Genomic DNA, 20,839 nt, shown 5'->3' with positions numbered 1-20,839 from the left:
GCAAACTTCTAGCTGCCAACTGATTGGTTCCTCTGCGGTGATGCTCATTTGGCTGTTTCCCCGCCCTTTCAGACCATGGAGCTGCTCACTGGGGGACTTTTTTGACTCCGCCCATGCGACCCAGCCAATCGGCCTCAAGAGCAGGAGGAGTGGGGGAGGTTGAGAGGCTTGGGGGAAGCCGGTGGTGGCAGTTGGGCTCTGAAGGTTTTTCCTGAGGAGCTGTGTGGTTTGGTGTGTGTGTTCTAAAAATAAAGTTCGTTTCTTTTGACAAGTGGCTCCTGAATTGTGCCCAGCCAGACTGTGGCAAGATGGGGCTTGTTTAGAGAGTGTGGGCTTGATGTCCTTGTAACTCAAGGAGCTATGCCTATGTCCATAGCTCAGGGTCAGCCCTCCTTCAAATTGAAGTCCTGGGACATAGGAGACCAGGTAAATGCAATCTGCTTAACTCAGTCCCCAAGCTCCATAAGTACTCCTAGAAGTAGTATCTAGGACAGCCTCCTCCCTCATAGACCCCATGAAAGTTGCAAGGGCACATAGGTGTCTAGAAACTTCAGAAAATTCTGGCCAAGATTGAATAAAAGCTAAGACGACAGACATCTAGATCTGAGAATTGTGCCCCCAGTCACACTGCCTGTAAACATGCATCTGTGTCCTGGGGTCATGAGTAGCTTGGGAGTGGTAAAATGGGACACCAGGGCACCTCAGGTTGTTAGAGTAGGGACTCTTACCCGTCACCTACGCTCCATTATACTGCCCCCACTCTAGAGGGAAATGACAAAAACACTCCAAGCTCTGAGGAAGACAGAGCCCATCTCCAAGCCTCAACTCAGGACCCATTTCACTTACAATCTCAGTGACCCACCAAGGAACATCATGGCCCCAATATCTATCAGGATGAGACCTGTCCTGATTCCCACTCTGCCATTCCCTGAGACCCAGGACTACTTACAAGAAACAAGAAAACTCCAAAAACATCAGGCTGACAATATGGGGTACTGTTTATTATTGGAGAAGGTCCACAAAGAATGGCACATTGCAGAGAGGAAGGACAGAGGGCCCCAGGCAAGGTGGGGCCAGGAGGAGGACGGGAGCCCAGGTGTCCAGGAGGAAAGTCTAGGCGGCAGTGGCAAAGCCCACCCTGTTGTTGGCCATGTCAAAGACAGAATAGTAGGACCTGAGGAAGACATCCCCAAGAATCCAAAAGGGCTGGCCATTTCCTGAGGACACGTAGGTGGCTTCCAGTCCAACCAAGCAATAGCCATTCTCCTGCTCAACAGAGAAAGGCAGCACTCATTCATTCGGTTATACGGACCTGGCCACTGCTAGCCTGAGCCCTGGTCAAGGGCACACATTTGGAGATGAGCAGGGCAAGGACTGGCCCTGAAGGCTCATAGAGAAGGTGATGTTTCACAAGAGGGGCTGGTGGGAGGGATTTTCCAGTGGTAAACACAGGTTGTAGTGGCCTCTGCAGGGTCACCTATTTCCATGCTGGGTATCTTTTCTTGCTAAAGCTCCCTTCTGTTCCTCATTGGCAAAAGTCAGAATGGTGGTTCAGCTTAGAGTAAAGCTAGCTTGCATTCAGACTTTGCCTTCACCCTCATCATCTGTGCAGCTGGATCAGCTATTGAACCTCTCTGAACCTCCAGGTTTTCATTTGTAAAACAGAAAGAGAATCTCCCCATCAAATACTGTGACAATTCCCATCACCTAAAGGGAAGCCTAGGCACCGGGGTTCACACAGGAGCTAGCCCTAGACAGAGCCCCTCTCCACTGGTTAAGAGACTGATTGATCATGGGTGACACTCTTCTGGTGGGGATAATCCCAGATGGCATGAGTTGGGAAATGGCACAGGGCCAGGTGGAGCTTTTCTAGCTGCACCTGATCCTCCACCCCAGTGGCCCAGCCCCAGGGACCAGGACTTACATTGAGGATGTAGGCAGAGGGCAGCAGAGGGAACTGCACCCCGTTGATGACGAAGGTGAAGGTGGGCAGGTTCTGGACGTCATTACAGTTCACGAAAAACTGCAGAGAAACAGGTTCTTCCAGGTCCCCTCATTCCCCACCCCAGAGCACCTGCTAAGCCTCCCGGATGCCCAAGACCTCTTTTTGGAGCAGAGGGCACAGTTCAGGGCAAATGCTATGTAGGTACTGCGTGGCTGTCACGTGCACTACTAGAGTGGGTGACATCTGGAGAGACCTGAGAATGTCCCACACCCAAAGACTCTATTCTTGCCTGAATGACCCCTCTGAGAGGTTGAATCACTTCCCTTTCCCCGCAGGTGTCCTTTGAAATCACACAGCCATGTGCAAAAAGTGGACCAGGGCTCCCTCTCCTAGTGGGGAGGGCTAATTAGGTGACCCATCTCATTTGCCAGGACACACAGGAGAGAGGGGGCATAGCTGTGTGGTGGAGAGGGAGGTGTGGATTGAGAGTTGTCCCTTGTTACTCACTTACTTGGCCCCAAGTTTCACTCACAGGGACCCACGTTGCACAAACAACAAACACTGAGCTGACCTCTCCTGGCCAGGGCACATCCATGCCACACCCACCTGTCCATACTCGTCCTCCTGGGCCCCTATAGCTTGCAGAAGGGAGCTCAGGTACTGCTGGGGCACGGTGAGCAGAGAGGTTCCTGTGTCCACCATGGCCTGGCAGCCCTGGGAGCACCAGCCAGAAGCCTCTTCCCCAACATAGAACCTGGGTGGCAAGAAGAGGACAGTCTCAGCCCAACCAGGTCAGGGCAGCCAAGAGAGACTTTCCCGGCACAGGGGAGCAAGCCACCCGATGGAGATGAGGACCCCCAAGGGCCATTGCAGCTTGTCCCCTGCCTCACATTCTCTCTGAGTCTGTGCAGGGTCACCTAAAGGACCCCGGAATATATTCTGAAAACTTCAAGGAAGTTTTGAGAAGCACTGAAAACCAAGGTTGTTGTGTTTGTTGTAAAGACGAGGAACAAATTAGTTGTCCCACACACCTCATGTTCCAAACTGTGGGGTCCTGTGTGATTGGACAAGAGCTTCTCCAGTACTTGGGATTCCATATGTGTGCCCCCTACCCGTTTCTTGAGACCCAGGGTTGATGCCCCTGTGGAAACCGGCTGAGGCTCTGGGGAGGGCAGGCTGCAGGAGTCCTCTGTGCCCACAGCTCAGTGGAGCCTGGATGTGTGGGTGCCATGGGTGCCCAGAAGCCAGCTCCAAGCAAGATGCATCCCCAGGGACCCCCACCCAAGACTCACTCCTCGATGCCGATCTGCCAGTAGAGCTCCCGGGTGACAGGAGCCCAGAAGATCTGCCCTGAGTACAGGCTCTCGTCCACACCTCCAAAGATGACTGCTCCTCCATCCTCAGATCCCTCTTGGCTGCAGGACACACAGGGCAGGGGAAGTGAGGGAGAGGTTAAGGAAGGTGACACACATATTGAGAAGTCACCTTCACAAGGAAAGAGCACCTTCCCAGGATTCACATGCGGGTGTCCTGAGGACAAGGCCATGTATTCCCCCAGACTCCTGAATCGCGCTGCCACAACAGCATTCTACAGCAGACCCACACTGTGCTGCCTTCTGCCTATTGCTGGACCCTGTCACCAGGAGCAACACTCAAACCACTTATTTTATTTCCTCTGCAAGTGGACAGGGACAGGGCTTTGGTGAAGGAAAGGAAATAATAGGCCATGATTCTTCCAGAAGCCTCCCCTGAGTGGTAGCAGAGTGGGTGGCATCTGGGGTTACGGTAGAAGTATGAACAGGCCAAAGGAGTCCCCAGGGTTAGTGACAGGGTCAATGTGTTGAAAGCAGGATAAGGAGACCAAGCCACAGCAAGAAGATGGAACTGACTCTAGACCTTAGAGAGGAAGAAAGCTGGACAGCAAGAGAGAAAAGCCAGGCCCAGGCCCCTCCTGACCTGGCCTGCTGTGGGGGCTGGGAGGACAGTGGGTGAGGAGTCAGTCGAGGGCCTAGACCAGGAGACTCCAAGACCTAGAAGGACCCAAGCAGGAGGAGAGGCAGCAGGTCACTGGACAGAGTGGCCTCAGGGAGAAGCACAGGCGAGGCAGGGGCCTCTCGGGGCCCAGAGCAGCAGGCAGGCCCAAGACATGGGGAATTAGAGCAGCGACACCAGGGGGAAGTTGAGACTGAAGAAGGAGAGACCATCCTGCCTGGGAAGGCAAAGGGTCATGAGAGTGGACTGGGCAGGGGCAGGGGAGCAGGAGAGTCAGAGCCCAGGAGCTGAGGCTCTGAACAAGTGTGGCCCAGCCACCCCCTGCTGGGAGGTCTCCACACCCCAAGGGATCAGGGCTTGGTACAGGGCAGGACTTAGGGACCCGCAGGGCAGTCTCTCACTTGCTGAGGTAGACGCTGAACACGGGGCTGGACAGGGCGTCCACCCGCAGCATGCCCTGCAGGGCTGTGGTGGCACCTCCCGAGGACAGGCCAGGGTAGGCCAGGCCCATGATGCCATCGAACTGCATATACACAAAAAAGGTACCCGGCTCCTGCTCACTCAGGCCGAACTCCTGATTGGGGACCTGGATGCTCTGGACCTGTGGGGGGAAGACACATTGGAGTGGAGGTGACACTTCTGACTGCATCTATGTCCTCCTGCCCCGTGCCACCAGAGACCCTCCATGGTCATCCCTCCTCCTTCCTCCTTGGCCCATCTGCCCACTTCTCCACAGGCATCCCAACTGTCACTTCTCTTCCAAGGGCCTCCTCCACTGTAGCCTCCCATGCCCACACCTCTGCCCCCCAGTTCTAAGCTCCTAAAAAAAAGGCATCATGCCTGACTCGTCACCCTGGTGCCCCATCCCTGGACAGGAAAGAACAAGGACATCTAGGTCCCCACCCTCTCACACCCCCCATCCAGGGTGGGGGTGGCAGCTGGAGCACTCACAGTCAGGGTGTCATAGCCGAAGAAGCCTGTGAGGCTGCCGGTACCATACTGCAGGGAGAAGGTCTGCCCGTTGGTGGAGAAGGTGGAGGACTTGCTGGGGTTGAATCGAGGGTGTGTGGCTACAGGAGGGACCCATGGAGGCCAGGGGTGAGCAGAGGGCTGCCTGGCTCTCAGGCTCATGGGCTGCACCCCTGCCTGGCCCTCAGCCTAAGCTCCCAGCCGGAGGTATCAGCACCTGCACCAAGGCAGGGGCTGACAGCTTTGGCCCCAGAATCCTCTTAGTTAGAAGGGATTGGCCTGAAAGCCCATGTTTCACAGGTAATTGGTGCCCGGATGATGACCACCCTGTAAGCAGGTGCCCTAGACTCCACCTCTATCTCTACCCCAGTAAAAACTGGCACAAAGCCTAGTGGGAAATACTCATCCAATGAGGAGTGGGAGGGAGGCCTAGAGAGGTATCCACTCACTCCAACCTCAATTCACCCAGGAGCTGGGCATAGTGGGATGTGGAGATGGCATGGGGTGTGCCCATGGTGGACAGAGATGTCCACACTCCAGCCCCAAGGTTTTGGAAGGAATCAGGTCAGCCTTAAGACACTGAAGATCCTCTGTCTCCCTAAATGACTCCAGGACAGGGACCACATCCAGCATAATTGTGGCCAGTCCTTGGAGACGCTCAGGGAGAAGCTAGTGGATAGGAGACTGGATAGAAGCTAGTGGATAGGAGGCACGGAGTGGACAGTGTCCTGAGGGGAGGAGCAGCACTGCCCGGTGAGCAGGAGAGGGTGGAGCAGAATGAACTGGAGGGGGTGAGGTGGACCGCAGAGATGAAGGGGTCCATCCTGACACCAGGCAAGGCAAGGGGCCACCCTGGACAGGGCCAGCCTCCTCCCTCTGGCTTCTTGATGCCCTGAGACCCTAAACATTCCCTGGTCCTCCTCAGGAGTGAGCACCCTTCCCTGCCTGCATCCCTGGAGATGCCAGTGCCCGGCCCTGCCCAGGGGCCCTCCCTGCCCAGCCCAGCACTCACTGCAGGCCTGGCTCTGGCAGTAGACCGAGGGCACCCACAGGTTGGAGGAGCCAGTGTCAAACAGGACCAGGAAGTTCTGGGGTGGAGTCCCGATGCTGATCTCACCAAAGTAGGCAGCCTGGGGAGCCATGGGGATGGCTGTGAGCATTAGGGGGACCCAGGGGCCAGGCTTCTCCATGGGAGAGCAGGAAGGCCAGCCCTGCCCTACAGCACCACCAGAAGCCAGGGACCCAAACACACAGGACTCAGTCTCAGCCTGCCCAGGGCAGCCACGTGGTCTCTGTGGGTCAGCTGCCAGGTCAGCTGGGGCCCTCCCCATGCTCTGCCCAATGGGCCACTCACAGCAGGGTGGCCCAGGCTGGCAGGACTGGGAGAAGGGAGCAGCCTCAGGGTGGGAACCCAGGGAGTCCCCAGCTTTGGCAGCAGGGACAGGGACACCTAGAGACTAGGACTCACATCCATGTAGCTCATGGGCTCATAGAGCACGCTGAAGTCGCTGAAGTGGTACTTCTGAGCGGGGTCGTACTTGTGGGTCCTCAGGAAGTCCCCCAGCAAGCCCTTTTCCCTCATGGTCTGACGCATAGTCTTCATTTTCCTCAGGGGGACCCTAGGGGAGGCTGGGTGTCAGGGCAGGGTCCCCCTCTTCCTCTGCCTTCTCATTTCTTCTCTCCCTGATGTTCTCCCTCGCCTCCTTCCCTCTTCCTCTTCTTTCTTTCCTTCTCCCCTTCTTTCAACCTCACTCAGCACTTCTCCAAGACTCAGGAAACAATGAACTTCCCTCATGCCTGCCCTCAGCCCCTCTCAGGGGTCCTGCTCCTGCCCTGGCCTCTGTTCGCAGAGACCCTGAAAATACTTCCCATGAAGGGGAGAGGGACTTGGGACGCTATGAGTTTACACCTTCCAGAGGATGTCTGCTGATATTTGTTCTTTTGTTCTTTAAGGGTCAGGTCTGGGATGTGACTCAGTGGGAGAACATTTGCTGAGCATGTGCCTGACCTGGGTGAAGTCACCAGAAACATGAAAACGTAGAAATAAAATAAAACAATTGTCAGAGATAGCAAAGCTCATCCCAAAGTATGTCCCTTCCTGTGATGCACTCAAGCACCTGGTAGTGTCTATGAGACACACCATGGAGTAGGGGAGCAGTAATTGTTCCCTAATATGTTTAATCTGCAGCTGATTGAATGTGTGGCTATAAAGCTACACACAGAAAAGGCCCTCTGCACTCTTCCCTGATGGCACAGCAGGCAGGTGGCAGGCTGGGAGTTGTAGTGTCCCCTGAGGCAGGACACCTGCACCATCCTGAATTTTCAACAACTCATGTTATAGAGATTTACAGGAATTGGTGTTTTTGCTAAAATGATTTTGGCTTCTTCCAGCAAATTTGGGGTCCTAGGAAAGTTTTTGGAGGGATTATCTGTCTCCTCTAGTTAGGATGTTATCTTTTGTAGGAAGAAACCACATTCATCGTGCAAAGACCTGCGTGGGCATAGTCACCCTACTCTCTGCCTCAGGACCATCTTCTCCCCACAGTCTGGGAAGGACCAAGCTGTCGCCTTGACTAGCAGCTCCTGAGGCCAGGCTCTGTCTGCTCCCAGCTGAGTCCTGCCCAGCTTTAGCAGGGGCAGCTTTCCCTGGCCCAACAAGGAATCCCTCTCAGACCCAGCTGCTGCCCCCTGACTAGCTGCTCCATACTTGGCTGCAGGCTTCCTGAGGTTCCCTGCACCCACAGCCAGGCCCACACTCACCTGACAAGTGTAGTCGACGCCTCCAAGACCAGGAGGCAGACCAAGGCCACCACCATCCACTTCATGATGCCGATTCCCAGCTGGTCACAGAGCAAGCGCCACTCTGAGATCCACGGTCGCACTGGAGTGAAGACTTCAGCACTCCCTCTTTATACCCCCTGGATGTGGCCGAGTCCCTCCCTCCATGCCCTGGGCAAGCATGACCCCAACCAGGGTGTCCCATGTACACCATGTAGCCATTGTTACTGTGTTTTCCCCCCTGGATCATGGCCACAGCTGAATTTTCAACTTGTTGACTTTTGAATCCAACAGCAGGGGCCAGGAGGTACGGGCGATAAGACAGAACAAAGTAGCCATAAGATGGAGGGGCAGAGCTGCTCCTCCTCCAGGAACCAGTGGTTGGGCATTTTGTGGGCATTTGGGGGTGAGGGCCACAAGGATGCAGAGACAGAGAGAGGGGCATAGGAACGTAGGCAGGTTTCTTGGCCAGCAAGTCTTGACATTGGGGAATCACAGGATCTTTGTCATGGGCACTCTCCTGTGTGCTGTAGGCAAGTTCACACCATCCTGGTGGTTGCCCCCTGGGTGCTAGGAGCAGTCCCTGCGCTGTAACAGTCAGAAATGTGTGTAGGGTTTGCCTCATGTTCCCCAGTAGGGATGATATAATTGAGAACTGTGTTCTTAAGTGATGCCCTTGGTGGTCTGGATCAAGTACTGGCTCCCAGAACCCCAACACCTTGGGGATGGAACTGGGATATGTGTGGGGGTTCTGGTTCAATAGGTAGCATGCTGATGAGGACATGTTGGTAACAAGGCATTTTTGATGCTGTAGATGGGGCTGGAGACCAGTGGCAGAAGTCACTGACTGGGGGAGTCTTCTGAGGCTTTTGATATCCATCAGGGGACTTGGAGAAACCCTCAGCACATGCCTAGGTCACACTCACAGGATATGCCATCTGGGCATTTGCCGTGCCTCAGGCAGCAGCAGTGGAGTGGAGACTGGATCAGGGCATGAGCAGAGGGCCCCCTGTCCTTGTCCCCTTCTTCACTGTCTTTCCCTACACCCCCTGCAACTCTGCCCTGACCTAGTTCTCCTGGGAGGCCTCTGTGTCCCCCATTGTCCTTCACCAAGACCTGGTCTTCCCTTCTCTGGCCCAGGTCTGGTTTATCCTGTCCCTCTCTCCATCATGTAGGGCTCCCACAGCCATCCCCCTACCTATCCTACCCCTCACGGCCACCTCCCCCTCTGCCCATCTACAGGCTTCCCAAGGCTGAGCTGACCTGAAGCTGGACTGCCAACTCTCCATATTAGGGCACTGGAAAAAGTCCCCATGCCAGCACCTTCTCTGCCACTTTGTACCCAGCACTCAGGGCTCCAATCAGATTGATCACACCTTTGGGCCCCAGGCAGAAGGCCAGGGCCACACCTGCCAACCAAAGACAGCATCTGGCCAGCAGGGGATTTTCCACTCTGGCCACCACTGCCCACTGCCTATCCAGACCTGGGCATCCTCCCCAAGCCTCATGATGGGGGAGGCAGGGAAGGAACTAGAGTCTGCCCACCCCTCCCAGTGAGGGAGGTCCCTGCCTGATGATTGTCAATGCCAACCCAGGTCTCTTCCTCCCTGCAGGCCCCAGAGCCATGTGGGATTCTGGAGAGGAGGACAAGGCGGCGGGCATTTCCCCTGAGCTGGGCATCCCCACATCCAGAAGAGAAGGAAAAAGAGTCATAGGATCCTTGGATTCCTGCTAAGTCCATGGAATGCCCTGACCTCGGGAGGCCTACTAGAGCCCAACCTGGGGTTCCAGGGACCCTTCCTCCTGTGGTAGGATGACAGGAGTGTGACAGTTGTCAGGCGCGCCTTCCCCAGGCCTAGTGACACCACATCCCTTCTGAGTGTCCCTGGCTTCAGCATCAGGATAGGCATCCTGCTCAGCTGCCAGGACCTGAGGATCTGCAGTCCCTCCCACCCCCTGTTCTTCCTGCCAGCTCAGTCATTGTTGAGAAGAAGCCTTAGATTCTTTCCCAATCTAGTGTTCCATGAAGTTCTTCCAATCTTTCATGAAATGACAATCTCCAAGTCATTTAATGGAGATAGTTTTTAAAAATTCTAGCAACTAAATTTTATATATATATGACTTTTATATATATATGAGTTTTAAAAAAATCAAGGCAGGGCTGAATGTAGCTCCCTGGTAGAGCACATGCATAGCATGCATGAGACCAGGGGTTCCACCCCTAGCACCTCCCCCAAAAATAAATAAATAAAGTTTTTAAAATAGTAAGGACTCTTCAAAGTGCACCTGCTTGCTCCTTCCTTCATTATGTTGCAGACCTTATTGTGCACACTTAGATTTGAACCTCACTGAGGTCAGTGTGTAAACACAACTCGCTCTGCTCTTATCACACGGGACTGCGGCAGGTGCACCTTTCCATGCATTAAGATATGCCACTTCCTTATCACTTAGCACTTGCAGAGGTTACCTGGCTCTCTCTCCTGCTGGCCCTAGGCATTGGGTTGTTTCCAGTTGTCACTGCTGTCAGCAGCACCTGGGCTCACCCCCGACACTCATCAAAGGAGTGAAGTGCTGAGCTCCCCATGACAGAGACATTCAAGCAGAAGGGGCACCTCTGGAGAGCTCTCCTGATGTAGGTGTGAGTTTGGGCCAGGGTTCTCAGTTTCCCTGTGCATTCTAACCCTAAGATTGTGCACTTAGCTCTGGGGACAATTACCCAATAACCCAAGTCTTTCTCAGTTATCTAATGCATGTTTAGTTAAGGTTTCAGCTATTTTCTTGGGCTTTTGGATTTTGCTTAAGTGTTGGTGTGTGTTTTATATTTTCACCATTACTTCAACCAAACCCACTGGGAACATACCAGACCTGAGATTTTGTTTTTGTCAAGCTCAAGGGTATTCACTGTTAAATGTTGACATAACTCTAGAGTCACAGAGAGCTGTGACATAATGAGGAGTGGTCCCTCCTAGTTTCATGCAGGACCCTCTAATGATAACTCACAAAAATGTGCCCTGGTCACATTAGGAATTTACCCTGATATAATGCTATCAAGCACTCTATAGATCTCATCTAAATGTCACCATTTGTGCCACAAATGCCCTTTATCTGGCCCAGGATCCCGTCTAGGTTCCCACATTGCTCTTGGTGATCATTTCATTCTCCTTCCATCTGTGCCAGCTCCTTGGTTTTCTGTCCCTTGTGACCTTGTGACTTTTTGTTGTCGTGACCAGTCCCTTTGTAGACTGCCCCTGGCTGTAGGAGATGCTGGTGTTTTCTCATGGTGAGATTCTTGGTGTTGTTTGGAGAATGCTGTAGGGGGGATGAGCCCTCTTTGGGCACCCTGTCAGGGTGGCGTGATGCCCAGGTGTCCTGTTCCTGCCCACTTAGATTCCGTCCCTGGTTAAGGTGGGATCTGGCAGGTTTCTCGCCTCCAACTTACTGTTGTGCGTAGTCATTAATAAGAGTCTTCTGGGGAGATGAGTGGAGACTGCTCCAACCTCCTGCTTCTACTCATCCTCCTGCTCTGGGTGTAACAGCTGTTCACGGTTTTCCCTAAAACAGTCATTACAAAGGTGTTTGCCTAGTGGTGATTTTCTATCTCCATCATTCCTTCTGCACTGATGAGATTTCTATTGTAAACAAGAACTGGACCTGAGGGTTTAGAATGGGCTCCTGCCCTCCTGGAGAACACCCCATCCCAGAGGGCAGGCTGGGCAGGGTGCTTTGTATTTAATGAATCATGCAACCATCTTGACAATCCCACAGAAAGGCTGACTTGCCTCCTTCTATAGAGGAGTCTATTTTATTTGAACCTGAAACATCTGAAAATAAGTCCCTCTGTGTATAACAAAGAAATAGAAAGACGGGTTGTTTTCCTCTGCTCTATTGATGAACCTCACCTTGCATGAATTTCTGGCTTTGGTGGAAAGGGGGTGCACTGGGTGGATGGAGGCCCCTGAACCCAGCTCCAGCCTCAGCAAGGGTCTGTGGGGGTGGAGCCTGAGGATGGACTGGCCTCTTGTGTGCTCCTAGATGTTTTCTGGTTCTCATGTTTTTATTAGTTGCACATGACAATACAATGATCTTGACATATCATATATTTTAATCAAATGGGGTATAATTTCTCATTTTTCTGGGTGTACAGGTTGCAGAATCACATTGGTTATACAGTCAGGTATATACATATAGCAATACTAGTGTCTATTCTGCTGCCCTTCCTATCCCCCCTTCCCCTCCCCTCCCCTCCCATCACTTCTCTCTACCCAATCTAAAGTGACACATTTCTTTTTTTCCCCTCATATCATCATACACGTATTTTATATAACAATGAGGGTCTCCTTCCATCTTCCGTGCAATTCCCCTTCTCCCTCCCTTTCCCTCCTACCTCTCTTCCCTATCTAGAGGTAATTTTCTTTTCATGCTCTTCCTCCCTACCCCATTTCCTCCCTACCCTAGCTAATCCCCAAAAACCCAATTCTTAGGTCTGGTAGAGTGATGCCACCTGCTTCATTCTTCCTGCTAAGGATTGCTTTAGCTATTCTGGGTCTCTCATTTTTCCAGATGAATTTCATTTTTACTTTTTCTATTTCTATGAGGATAGTTATAGGAATTTTGATCAGAATTGCTTTGGAAGTATGGTCATTTTGATAATATTAATTCTGCCTATTCAAGAGGAAGGTAGATCTTTCCATCTTCTGAGGTTTTCTTTGATTTCTTTCTTTAGAATTCTTTCACCTCTTTTTTGTCATTTATTTTGTTGTTGTTTGTTTGTTTTTTTGTTTATTTTGTTTGAGAATGGGGGTAGTTCTCTTCATTTCCTTTTCTGAGGATTTGTCACTGATATATAGAAATGCCTTTGATTTATGGGTGTTGATTTTTATATCCTGCAACTTTGCTGAATTCATTTACTAGTTCTAGGAGTTTTCTGGTGGAACTTTTAGGGTCTTCCAGGTATAGAATCATATCATCACCAAATGGTGCCAATTTGAGTTCTTCTATTCCTATGTGTATAGCTAATCCCCCAAAACCAAATGCTGAATGTTTTCTTTGATATAAGGAGGCTGATTCATAGTGGGATAGGGAGGGGGAGCATGGGAGGAATAGACAAACTATAGATAGGGCAGAGGGGTTGGAGGGGAAGGGAGGGGGCATGGGGTAATTAATGATGGTGGAATGTGATAATCATTACTATCCAAAGTACATGTATGAAGACAAGAATTGGTGTAAATATACTATGTATACAACCAGAGATATGAAAAATTGTGCTCTATATATGTAATAAGAACTGTAATGTATTCTCCTGTCAAATATATATATATAAAGAGAATGTTATTTGGAGTTTTGATGGGGAGTGCACTATCTCTGTAGATTGCATTTGGTAACATGGCCATTTTCACATTATTAATTCTGCCTATCCATGAACATGGGAGCACTTTCTATCATCAAGTGTCTTCTTCAATTTATTTTTTCAGTGTTTATAATTTTTGTTGTAGGGGATCTTTCACTACCTTGGCTCAATTTGTTGAAGGATTATTTGCTTACTTACTTCCAACTTACTTGCTTGCCTATTTTTAAAAAATATTTATTCTTAAGTTTTAAGTGGACACAATATCTCCATTTTACATTTATGTGGTGCTGAGGATCAAGCCCAGTGCCTAGTGCATGTTAGGGGAGCGCTCTACCACTGAGCCACAACCCCAGCCCCTTGCCTATTATTTTTAGGCTAATGTGAATGGAATAGTGTCCCGAGGTGATTTCTTTTAGCAGATTCATTACTGGTGTACAGGAAAGCTATTGATGATTGTGTGTTGATGTTGCCTCCTGAAATTTTGCTCAATTTGATTATTAATTCTAGAAGTCCTTTGGTGGAATTTTTTGTGTCTTCTAAGTATAGGATCATATCATCTGCAAACAGTGGTAATCTGAATTCTCTCCTATTTGTATCCCTTTTATTTCCTTCACTTGCCTAATTGTTATGACTAAAATTCCAAGTGCCAAATTGAAAAGGAGTGGTGAGAGTGAACATCCTTGTCTTGTTCCAGATTTTAGAAGATATGCTTTCAGTTGTTCCTCACTCACTATGATGGTGATTTTGGGCTTGTTGTATAGAATAACCTTTATGGTGCTGAAAAAGTTTCCTTCTATCCCTAGTTTCATCAGTGCTTTTATCATGAGTGGGTGATAAATATCCTAAGCTTTTTCTCTGTGTCCAATTCAGATGCTTATGTGACATTTCTCTTAATACCATTTATGTGGCAAATTATACTTATTGATTTGCATATTTGGAATCACCTGTGCATCACAGGAATGAAACCAACTTGATCATGAAGTACAATCTCTTTACTGTGTTGTTGAATATGATCTGCTAATATTGTATTAAGGAATTTTGCGTCTATGTTCATCAGGGATATTGTTCTGTAGTTTTCTTTCCTTGATGTGTCCTTAACTGATTCAGGTATCAGGGTGATACTGACTTCATAAAATGAATTGAGAACTTCTTCCCCTCCCCCTTTCTGTTTCAAAAGAATAATTTGAGAAGCGTTGGCATTAATTCTTCTTTAGAGATATGTTAGTATTCAGTGGAGAATCCACTTGGTCCTGGGCTTTCTGTGGTGGAAGGCTTTTAATTACTACTTCAATATCATTGTTTTTTTATGACTATGTTTTTGTTTTCTATATTCACTTGGTTCAATTCTGGTATTTCAGGTATATTTAGAAACTCATCTATCTACTCCTTCTTGATTTTCCACTTTATGAGGGAATAAGTTTTCTAAATAGTTCATAATGATTGTCCGGATTTCTGTGATGTCTGTGATGATATCTCCATTTTGTCTCTAATTTTTTTTTTGTGAAGGGGGGAGGGTATCAGGGATTGAACTCAGGGGCACTTGACCACCGAGCCACATCCCCAGCCCTATTTTGTATTTTATTTGGAGACAGAGTCTCACTGAGTTGCTTAGCATCTTGTTGCTGAGACTGGCTGGCTGTCTCTGAATTCAAGATCTTCCTGCCTCAATCTCCTGAGCCACTGTGATTACAGGCATATACCACTGCACCCGGCCACAATCCTTTGTGTTGAAAAAAAAATATTCTCTGTTTCATAAATTTCAGTTCTAACCTTAATTATTTCCTTCCTTCTACAGGTTTTTGATTCATCCTTATATTGTTTATTGAGAATCTTTCTGATTTTCTTTTTTTTAATTTTGACTCAATCTTTTAAAAATATTTTAATTTCTTTTAGTTATACATGACTGTAGAATGTATTTTGACATATTATATATAATGAAGTATAACTTCCCATTTGTGGTTGTACATGATGTGGAGTTTACTAGTTATATATTCATATATGAACATAGGAAAGTTATGTCCAATTCATCCTGCTGTCTTTTCTATTCCCATCCCTCCTCCCTTCCCTTCATTTCCCTTTGTCTAATCCAAAGTGCTTCTAGTCTTCCCTCCCCCCTCCATTGTGTGTTAGCATCCTCAAATCAGAGAGAACATTCAGCTTCTGCTTTTGGGGGATTGGCTTATTGCACTTAACAAGATAATCTACAGTTCCATCCATTTACCTGCAAACTTCGCTCTTCTTTAAGGCTGAGTACTATTTCATAATGTATATATACCATATTTTCTTTTTCTATTCATCTGCTGATAGGCCACCGAGGTTGGTTCCACAGTTTAGCTATTGTGAATTGAGCTGATAAACATGATGTGTCTGTGTCACTGTAATATGCTGATTTTAATTCCTTTGAGTATATACTGAGGAGTGGGATAACTGGGTCAAATGATGGTTTCATTCTATGTTTTCTGAGGAATCTCCATACTGCTTTCCAGAGAGATTGCACCAATTTACAGTCCCACCAGCAATGTGTGAGTGTGCCTTTCCCCCCACATCCTCACCAAGATTTATTGTTACTTGTATTCTTGATGATTGCCATTCTGACAGGAGTAAGATGAAATCTCAGTGTAGTTTTAATTTGCTTCTCTCATTGCTAGAGATGTTTAAATTTTTTCATACATTTGTTGAAAATCATATTTCTTCTTCTTTGAAGTATATATTCAGTTCCTTTGCCCATTTATTGGTTGGATTATTTTTTTGTCTTCTTTTGTGTTGGTGTTAAGTTTTTTGAGTTCATTATACATCCTGGAGATTAATGCTCTGAGGTGCAATTGACAAAGATTTTCTCCCATTCTGTAGGCTCTCTCTTCACATTCTTGATAGTTTGCTGTGAAGAAGTTTTTAGTTTGATAGCATCCCATTTATTGATTCTTGATTTTATTTTATGTGCTTTAGGAAATCCTTGTTGAGGAATTTGCTTCCTAAGTGACATAATGGAGATTTGTTCTACTTTTTCTTCTAATAGGTGCAGGGTCTCTGGTCTAATGCCTAGGTCCATGATCCACTTTGAGTTGAGTTTTGTGCAGGATGAGAGGGGGTAAATTTTATTTTGCTTCATATGAATTTCCAGTTATCCCAGCACCATTTGTTGAAGAGGCAATTTTTTCTCCAATGGATGTTAATGCCACCTTGGTCTAGTATGAGATACCTGCATTTATGTGGGTTTGTCTCAGTGTCTTCTATTCTGTACCATTGGTCTTCATGTCTGTTTTGTTGCCCATACCATGCCATTTTGTTACTATAGCTCTGTGGTATAATTTAAGTCTGGAATTGTGATGCCTCCTGCTTCACTTTTCTCACTGAGGGTTGCTTTGGCTATTCTGGGACTCTTCTTTTCCCAAATTTATATCATGACTGCTTTTTCTCTTTCTATGAAGAACATCTGTGGGAAACCATCTATGAGCCACGTGTGGACTGAGCAACATTCAAGCCATTCAGCAGGAAAGCCTGATTCTGGGAACTCCCAGTCGTAATCCATTGGTTCCAGAATGCTGGATTCATGTGGTGCCCTGTCCTGGCTCACTGCTGGAGTTCAAGCTTAACCCTGGAAATGGGAGTGACCCGCTACAGCCAAACTGCCTCCCAGAGATGTGTGTAGCTTGCTAGATGCCAATCAACCTGTTTGCTGCAAGACCCGGTACTGAGACAAGATTCCTCCCACTGAAAACTTATCCCTGGCTTTGATGTACTCCCCCTTCAATAAAGGATTGGGGCCTTTTTCAGTTGTTTAGTCCTGATAGGAACTGGAAGACCCTTCAGACACTCCACATTTTATTTTATTTATTTTTTATTTTTTATTTTTTAATATTTATTATTTTTTAGTTCTCGGCGGACACAACATCCTTGTTGGCATGTGGTGCTGAGGATCGAACCCGGGCCGCACTCATGCCAGGCGAGCGCGCTACCGCTGAGCCACATCCCCAGCCCAACTCCACATTTTAAATCTAACCCTTTGTCTTTGTCTTAGTCTTATTCCAGACTTTTTATTTTCCTAGGTGGCTCACACCTCCTGGTCAGGAACCTGCTCTGTTGGGGTGCTGGCAACAACATCAAACATCTTTGAAATTTTAAAAAGAACTGCATTAAATCCATGTAGAGCTTTTTTGTAGTATGGCCATTTGGACAATACTAATTCAGCCTATCCAAGAACATGGGAGATCTTTCCATTCTCAAAGGTCTTCTTCAATTTCTTTTTTAGTGTTCTGTAGTTTTGAATGTGGGGGTCTTCCACCTGCGTTGTTAGATTGATACCCAAATATTTTAATTTTTTTCAAGCTATTGTGAATGCGACAGTTTTCCTAATTTCTCTTTCAGTTGATCCATCAGTGAATGATAGGAATGCAATTGATTTCTGGGTGTTAGTTTTATATCCTACTACTTTGCTGAATTTGTTTATGAGTTCTTGAAGTTTTCTGGTGGAATTTTTGTGGGTCTTCTAAATACAGAATCATGTTGTTGGCCATAGAAATAGTTATAGAAATAGTTTGAGTTCTTCTTTTCCTTTTCTTATCCCTTTAATTTTATCTAGTTGCTCTGGCTAGTGTCTCAAGGACTCTTGTTGAATAAAGTGATTAAAGAGGGCATCCTTGTCTTGTCCTTCCAGTTTTCAGAGGGAATTCTTTGGAATTCTTTTATTTTTTTCCTCCATTTAGAAAGATGTTGGCTTTGAGTTTAGCATATATAGCTTCTACAATGTTGAGCTGTGTTCCTACTATCCGTCGTGTTTTGAACATAAATGAATGCTGTATTTTGTCCAATTCTTTTTCTGTATCTATTGGGATAATCGTGTGATTCTTGTCCTTCAGTCTATTGTTGCATTTAATTACATTTAATGATTTCCATAGGTTGAACCAACCTTGCATTCCTGGGAGGAACCCTACTTGATAATGCACTGTCTTTTTAATATGTCTTTTTAATAGGCTTTCTAGTATTTTATTAAGAATTTTTGCATCTGTGTTCATCATGGATATTGGTGTGAAGATTTCTTCCCATGATGTTCTTTGTCTGGATTGTGTCAGGGTGATAGAATGAGTTTAAAAGGGTTTCCTCCTTTCCTGTTTTATGGAATAATTTGAGGACGATTGATGTTAGTTCATCTTTAAGGGTCTGGAGAACTCAGCTGAGAATCCTTCTAGTCCTGGGCTTCTTGTTGTTGGTAGGGTTTTGACGGTGTCTTCAATTTCATTGCTTAAAATTGATTTACTTAAATTTTCTATGTCCTCCTGATGTGATTTGGGTAGTTCATATGTCTAGAAATTTGTTAATGTCTTCACTATTTTTTATTTTAGTAGAGTATAAATTTTCAAAATAGTTTCTGATTATCAACTGTATTTCATTAGTGTCCATCGTGATATTTTCTTTTTCATCATCAAGAATTCATTAATTTGAGTTTTCTCTCTCTCTCTTTGTTAGCTTGGCTAAGGGTTTATCAATTTTATTTATTTTTTTCAAAGAACCAACTTTTTGTTTCTTCAACTGTTTTTTGATTTTTTTTTCAATTTCTTTGATTTCAGCTATGATTTTAATTATTTCCCATCTTCTACTGCTTTTAATGTTGATTTCTTCTTCTTTATCCAGGTCTTGAATTGTAATGTTAGGTTATTTATTTGTTGGCTTTCTATCCTTTTAACGAATGAGCTCAATGCAATGAATTTTCCTCTCAGAACAGCCTTCTGAGTGTCCCAGAGATTTTGATTTGTTGTATCGCTATTCTCATGTACCTCTAAGAATTTTTTCTTTTTTCCCTGATTTCTTCTGCTATCCATTGGTCATTCAATAGCATATTATTTAGTGCCCAGGTGTTAGAATAGCTTCTATTTTTTATTTTATCAATGATTTCTAATTTCATTCCATAATGATCTGATAGAATGCAATATATTTTCTCTATATTTTTGTATTTGCCAAGAGCTGCTTTGTGACCTAAGACATGGTCTATTTTAGAGAAGGATCCATGTGTGCTGACAAGAAAGTGTATTCAGTCGCTGATGGATGAAATAGTCTATATATGTCTGTTAAGTAAAAATTATTAATTGTTTTTTTAGTTCTATAGCTTCTTTATTTAGTTTTGTTTGGAAGATCTATCCAGTGGTGAGAGAGGTGTGTTAAAGTCACCCAATATTTTTGTGTCATTTTCTATTTGATTCTTCAAATTGAGAAGGGTTTGTTTGATGTATGCAGATGCTCCATTGTTTGGGGAATAAATATTAATGATTGTTATGTCGTGTTGATGTAAGATTCCCTTAAGCAGTATGAAATGTCCTTCTTGGTCCCTTTTGATTAACTTTGACTTGAAGTCTACTTTGTCTGATACAGGATGGAGACCTCTACTTGTTTATGAGTCCATGTGAATAATGTGTTTTTTCCTATCCTCTTACCTTCAGTCTGTCTGTGGATGTCTTTGCCTATGAGGTGAGTCTCTTGCAGATAGTATATTGTTGGGTCTTGATTTTTAATCCAACTGGCCAGTCTATGTCTTTTGATTGGTGAGATTAGGCCATTTACATTCAGTGTTATTATTGAGAAATGATTTTTATTCCTTCTTATTTTGATTTCTGATGTTCTTATGTAGGCCCTCATATCTGTAACTTCACTGTCCCAGTGGCCTTCATGGAGACCAGGAGATTCTGATATGCTGCACCTCTATTATAGTGTGATTGTAAGAATTTTAAAATTTCTCTCCTGATTTTTTCCTAGAACCCACTGATCAGTCAAAAGTGTAATAGTCAGTCTAGATGTGTTTATGTTGTTTGTCACTTTATATTTTCTCATGATTTCTAATTTCATTTCATTATGATCTGTTGCGAAACAAGCAATTTCATGGAATGTTATATATTTACTAAGACTTGGATGTGGCCTTAAATCTTGTCCAGTTTGCAAAAGATTGCAGGAAGACATGAAAAAGAAAATGCATTGAGGTCTTTTGGGATGAAATGCTCTGTAGATATCTGTTAGGTCCATTTGTATTAATAATATGTTTAGGTCTGAAGAGTTTTTACTGGTAAAAATCACATTCGTAAAGAAGAATAAGAAACGAGAGGAGGTGAAAAAGGAGTGGGAGAGAAGAAGGATAGGGAGCACTACTTGTGGGTGACCCTCTCCCCTTGGTAAGCCTGGCAAATGAAAACAGGTCAGAGGTCAAGCCACAAGAAGCACTCTGTGTCTGTGGCTCTGTCCCCACATCTGAACCAGTTAGTATCTCTCAGTATCCTCCCTAGCCACTGTCCCTCACCACCAGTGATGGTACTATACACAAGTCAGAGAGCTGGGTGTGAAACTTGCCCACCCTCTTCTCCCACCGCTCACATCAGGGTAGTGTAAGTAGTAGCCACACAAACACAGGGCAAAGAGAAGGAGGGGAGGGTTGGAACTATTTAAGTTTAGGACCTCCTGACCTATGATGTCTGGACTGAATTGAAACTGCTGTCTCCAAAGACAGAAGTTGCATTCTTTGGGTCTCTGAGATCTGAGATCTGGCTTGGTTAGAAAAAGTGGGCTTGATGTCCATGTAATTCAAGGAGCTATGCTCTGTCCATAGCTCAGCATCAGCCCTCGTTCAAATGAAAGACCTGGGACTTAGGAGTCCAGGTAAATGCAATCTGCCTGACTCAGCCCAGAGGCTCCAGAAGCCCTCCTAGAAGTAGTTTCTAGCACAGTCTCCTCCTTCTAGGACTCCATGAAGGTTGCAAGTGCCCACAGGTGACTAGAATCTTCAGAAAATTCTGGCCAATGTTGATTAAGAGCTGAAGGACAGACATCTA

The 20,839-nt window shown here is 46.5% G+C and overlaps 1 protein-coding gene across 1 annotated transcript; it reads right to left on the bottom strand.

Moving 5' to 3' along the window:
* Positions 1–1,113: 1,113 nt before the first annotated feature.
* On the bottom strand, positions 1,114–7,731 carry LOC144256610 (gastricsin-like). Its single transcript, XM_077801937.1, has 9 exons — positions 7,667–7,731; positions 6,375–6,525; positions 5,919–6,036; positions 4,889–5,007; positions 4,339–4,538; positions 3,238–3,360; positions 2,552–2,699; positions 1,925–2,023; positions 1,114–1,266 (listed from the first exon to the last, which is right to left on the bottom strand). The coding sequence occupies exons 1-9, from the start codon at positions 7,729–7,731 to the stop codon at positions 1,114–1,116; spliced, it is 1,176 nt and encodes a 391-aa protein (XP_077658063.1).
* Positions 7,732–20,839: the final 13,108 nt, after the last annotated feature.

The sequence above is a fragment of the Urocitellus parryii genome, chromosome 8 (genome assembly GCF_045843805.1).
Source record: "Urocitellus parryii isolate mUroPar1 chromosome 8, mUroPar1.hap1, whole genome shotgun sequence".
NCBI classification, from domain to species: domain Eukaryota; kingdom Metazoa; phylum Chordata; class Mammalia; order Rodentia; family Sciuridae; genus Urocitellus; species Urocitellus parryii.
Note: the sequence above shows the minus strand (reverse complement) of the source record. Positions and strands in the feature narration are given on the sequence as shown.

Bases quoted from the DNA above. Each gene is read 5' to 3' on its own strand.
- LOC144256610 (XM_077801937.1), bottom strand. From the start codon at position 7,731: ATGAAGTGGATGGTGGTGGCCTTGGTCTGCCTCCTGGTCTTGGAGGCG. The intron at 6,037-6,374 runs GTGAGTCCTAGT...ATGGCTCCCCAG, and splicing joins AGCCCATGAGCTACATGGAT to GCTGCCTACTTTGGTGAGAT. The intron at 4,539-4,888 runs GTGAGTGCTCCA...TTCCCCCCACAG, and splicing joins TCGGCTATGACACCCTGACT to GTCCAGAGCATCCAGGTCCC.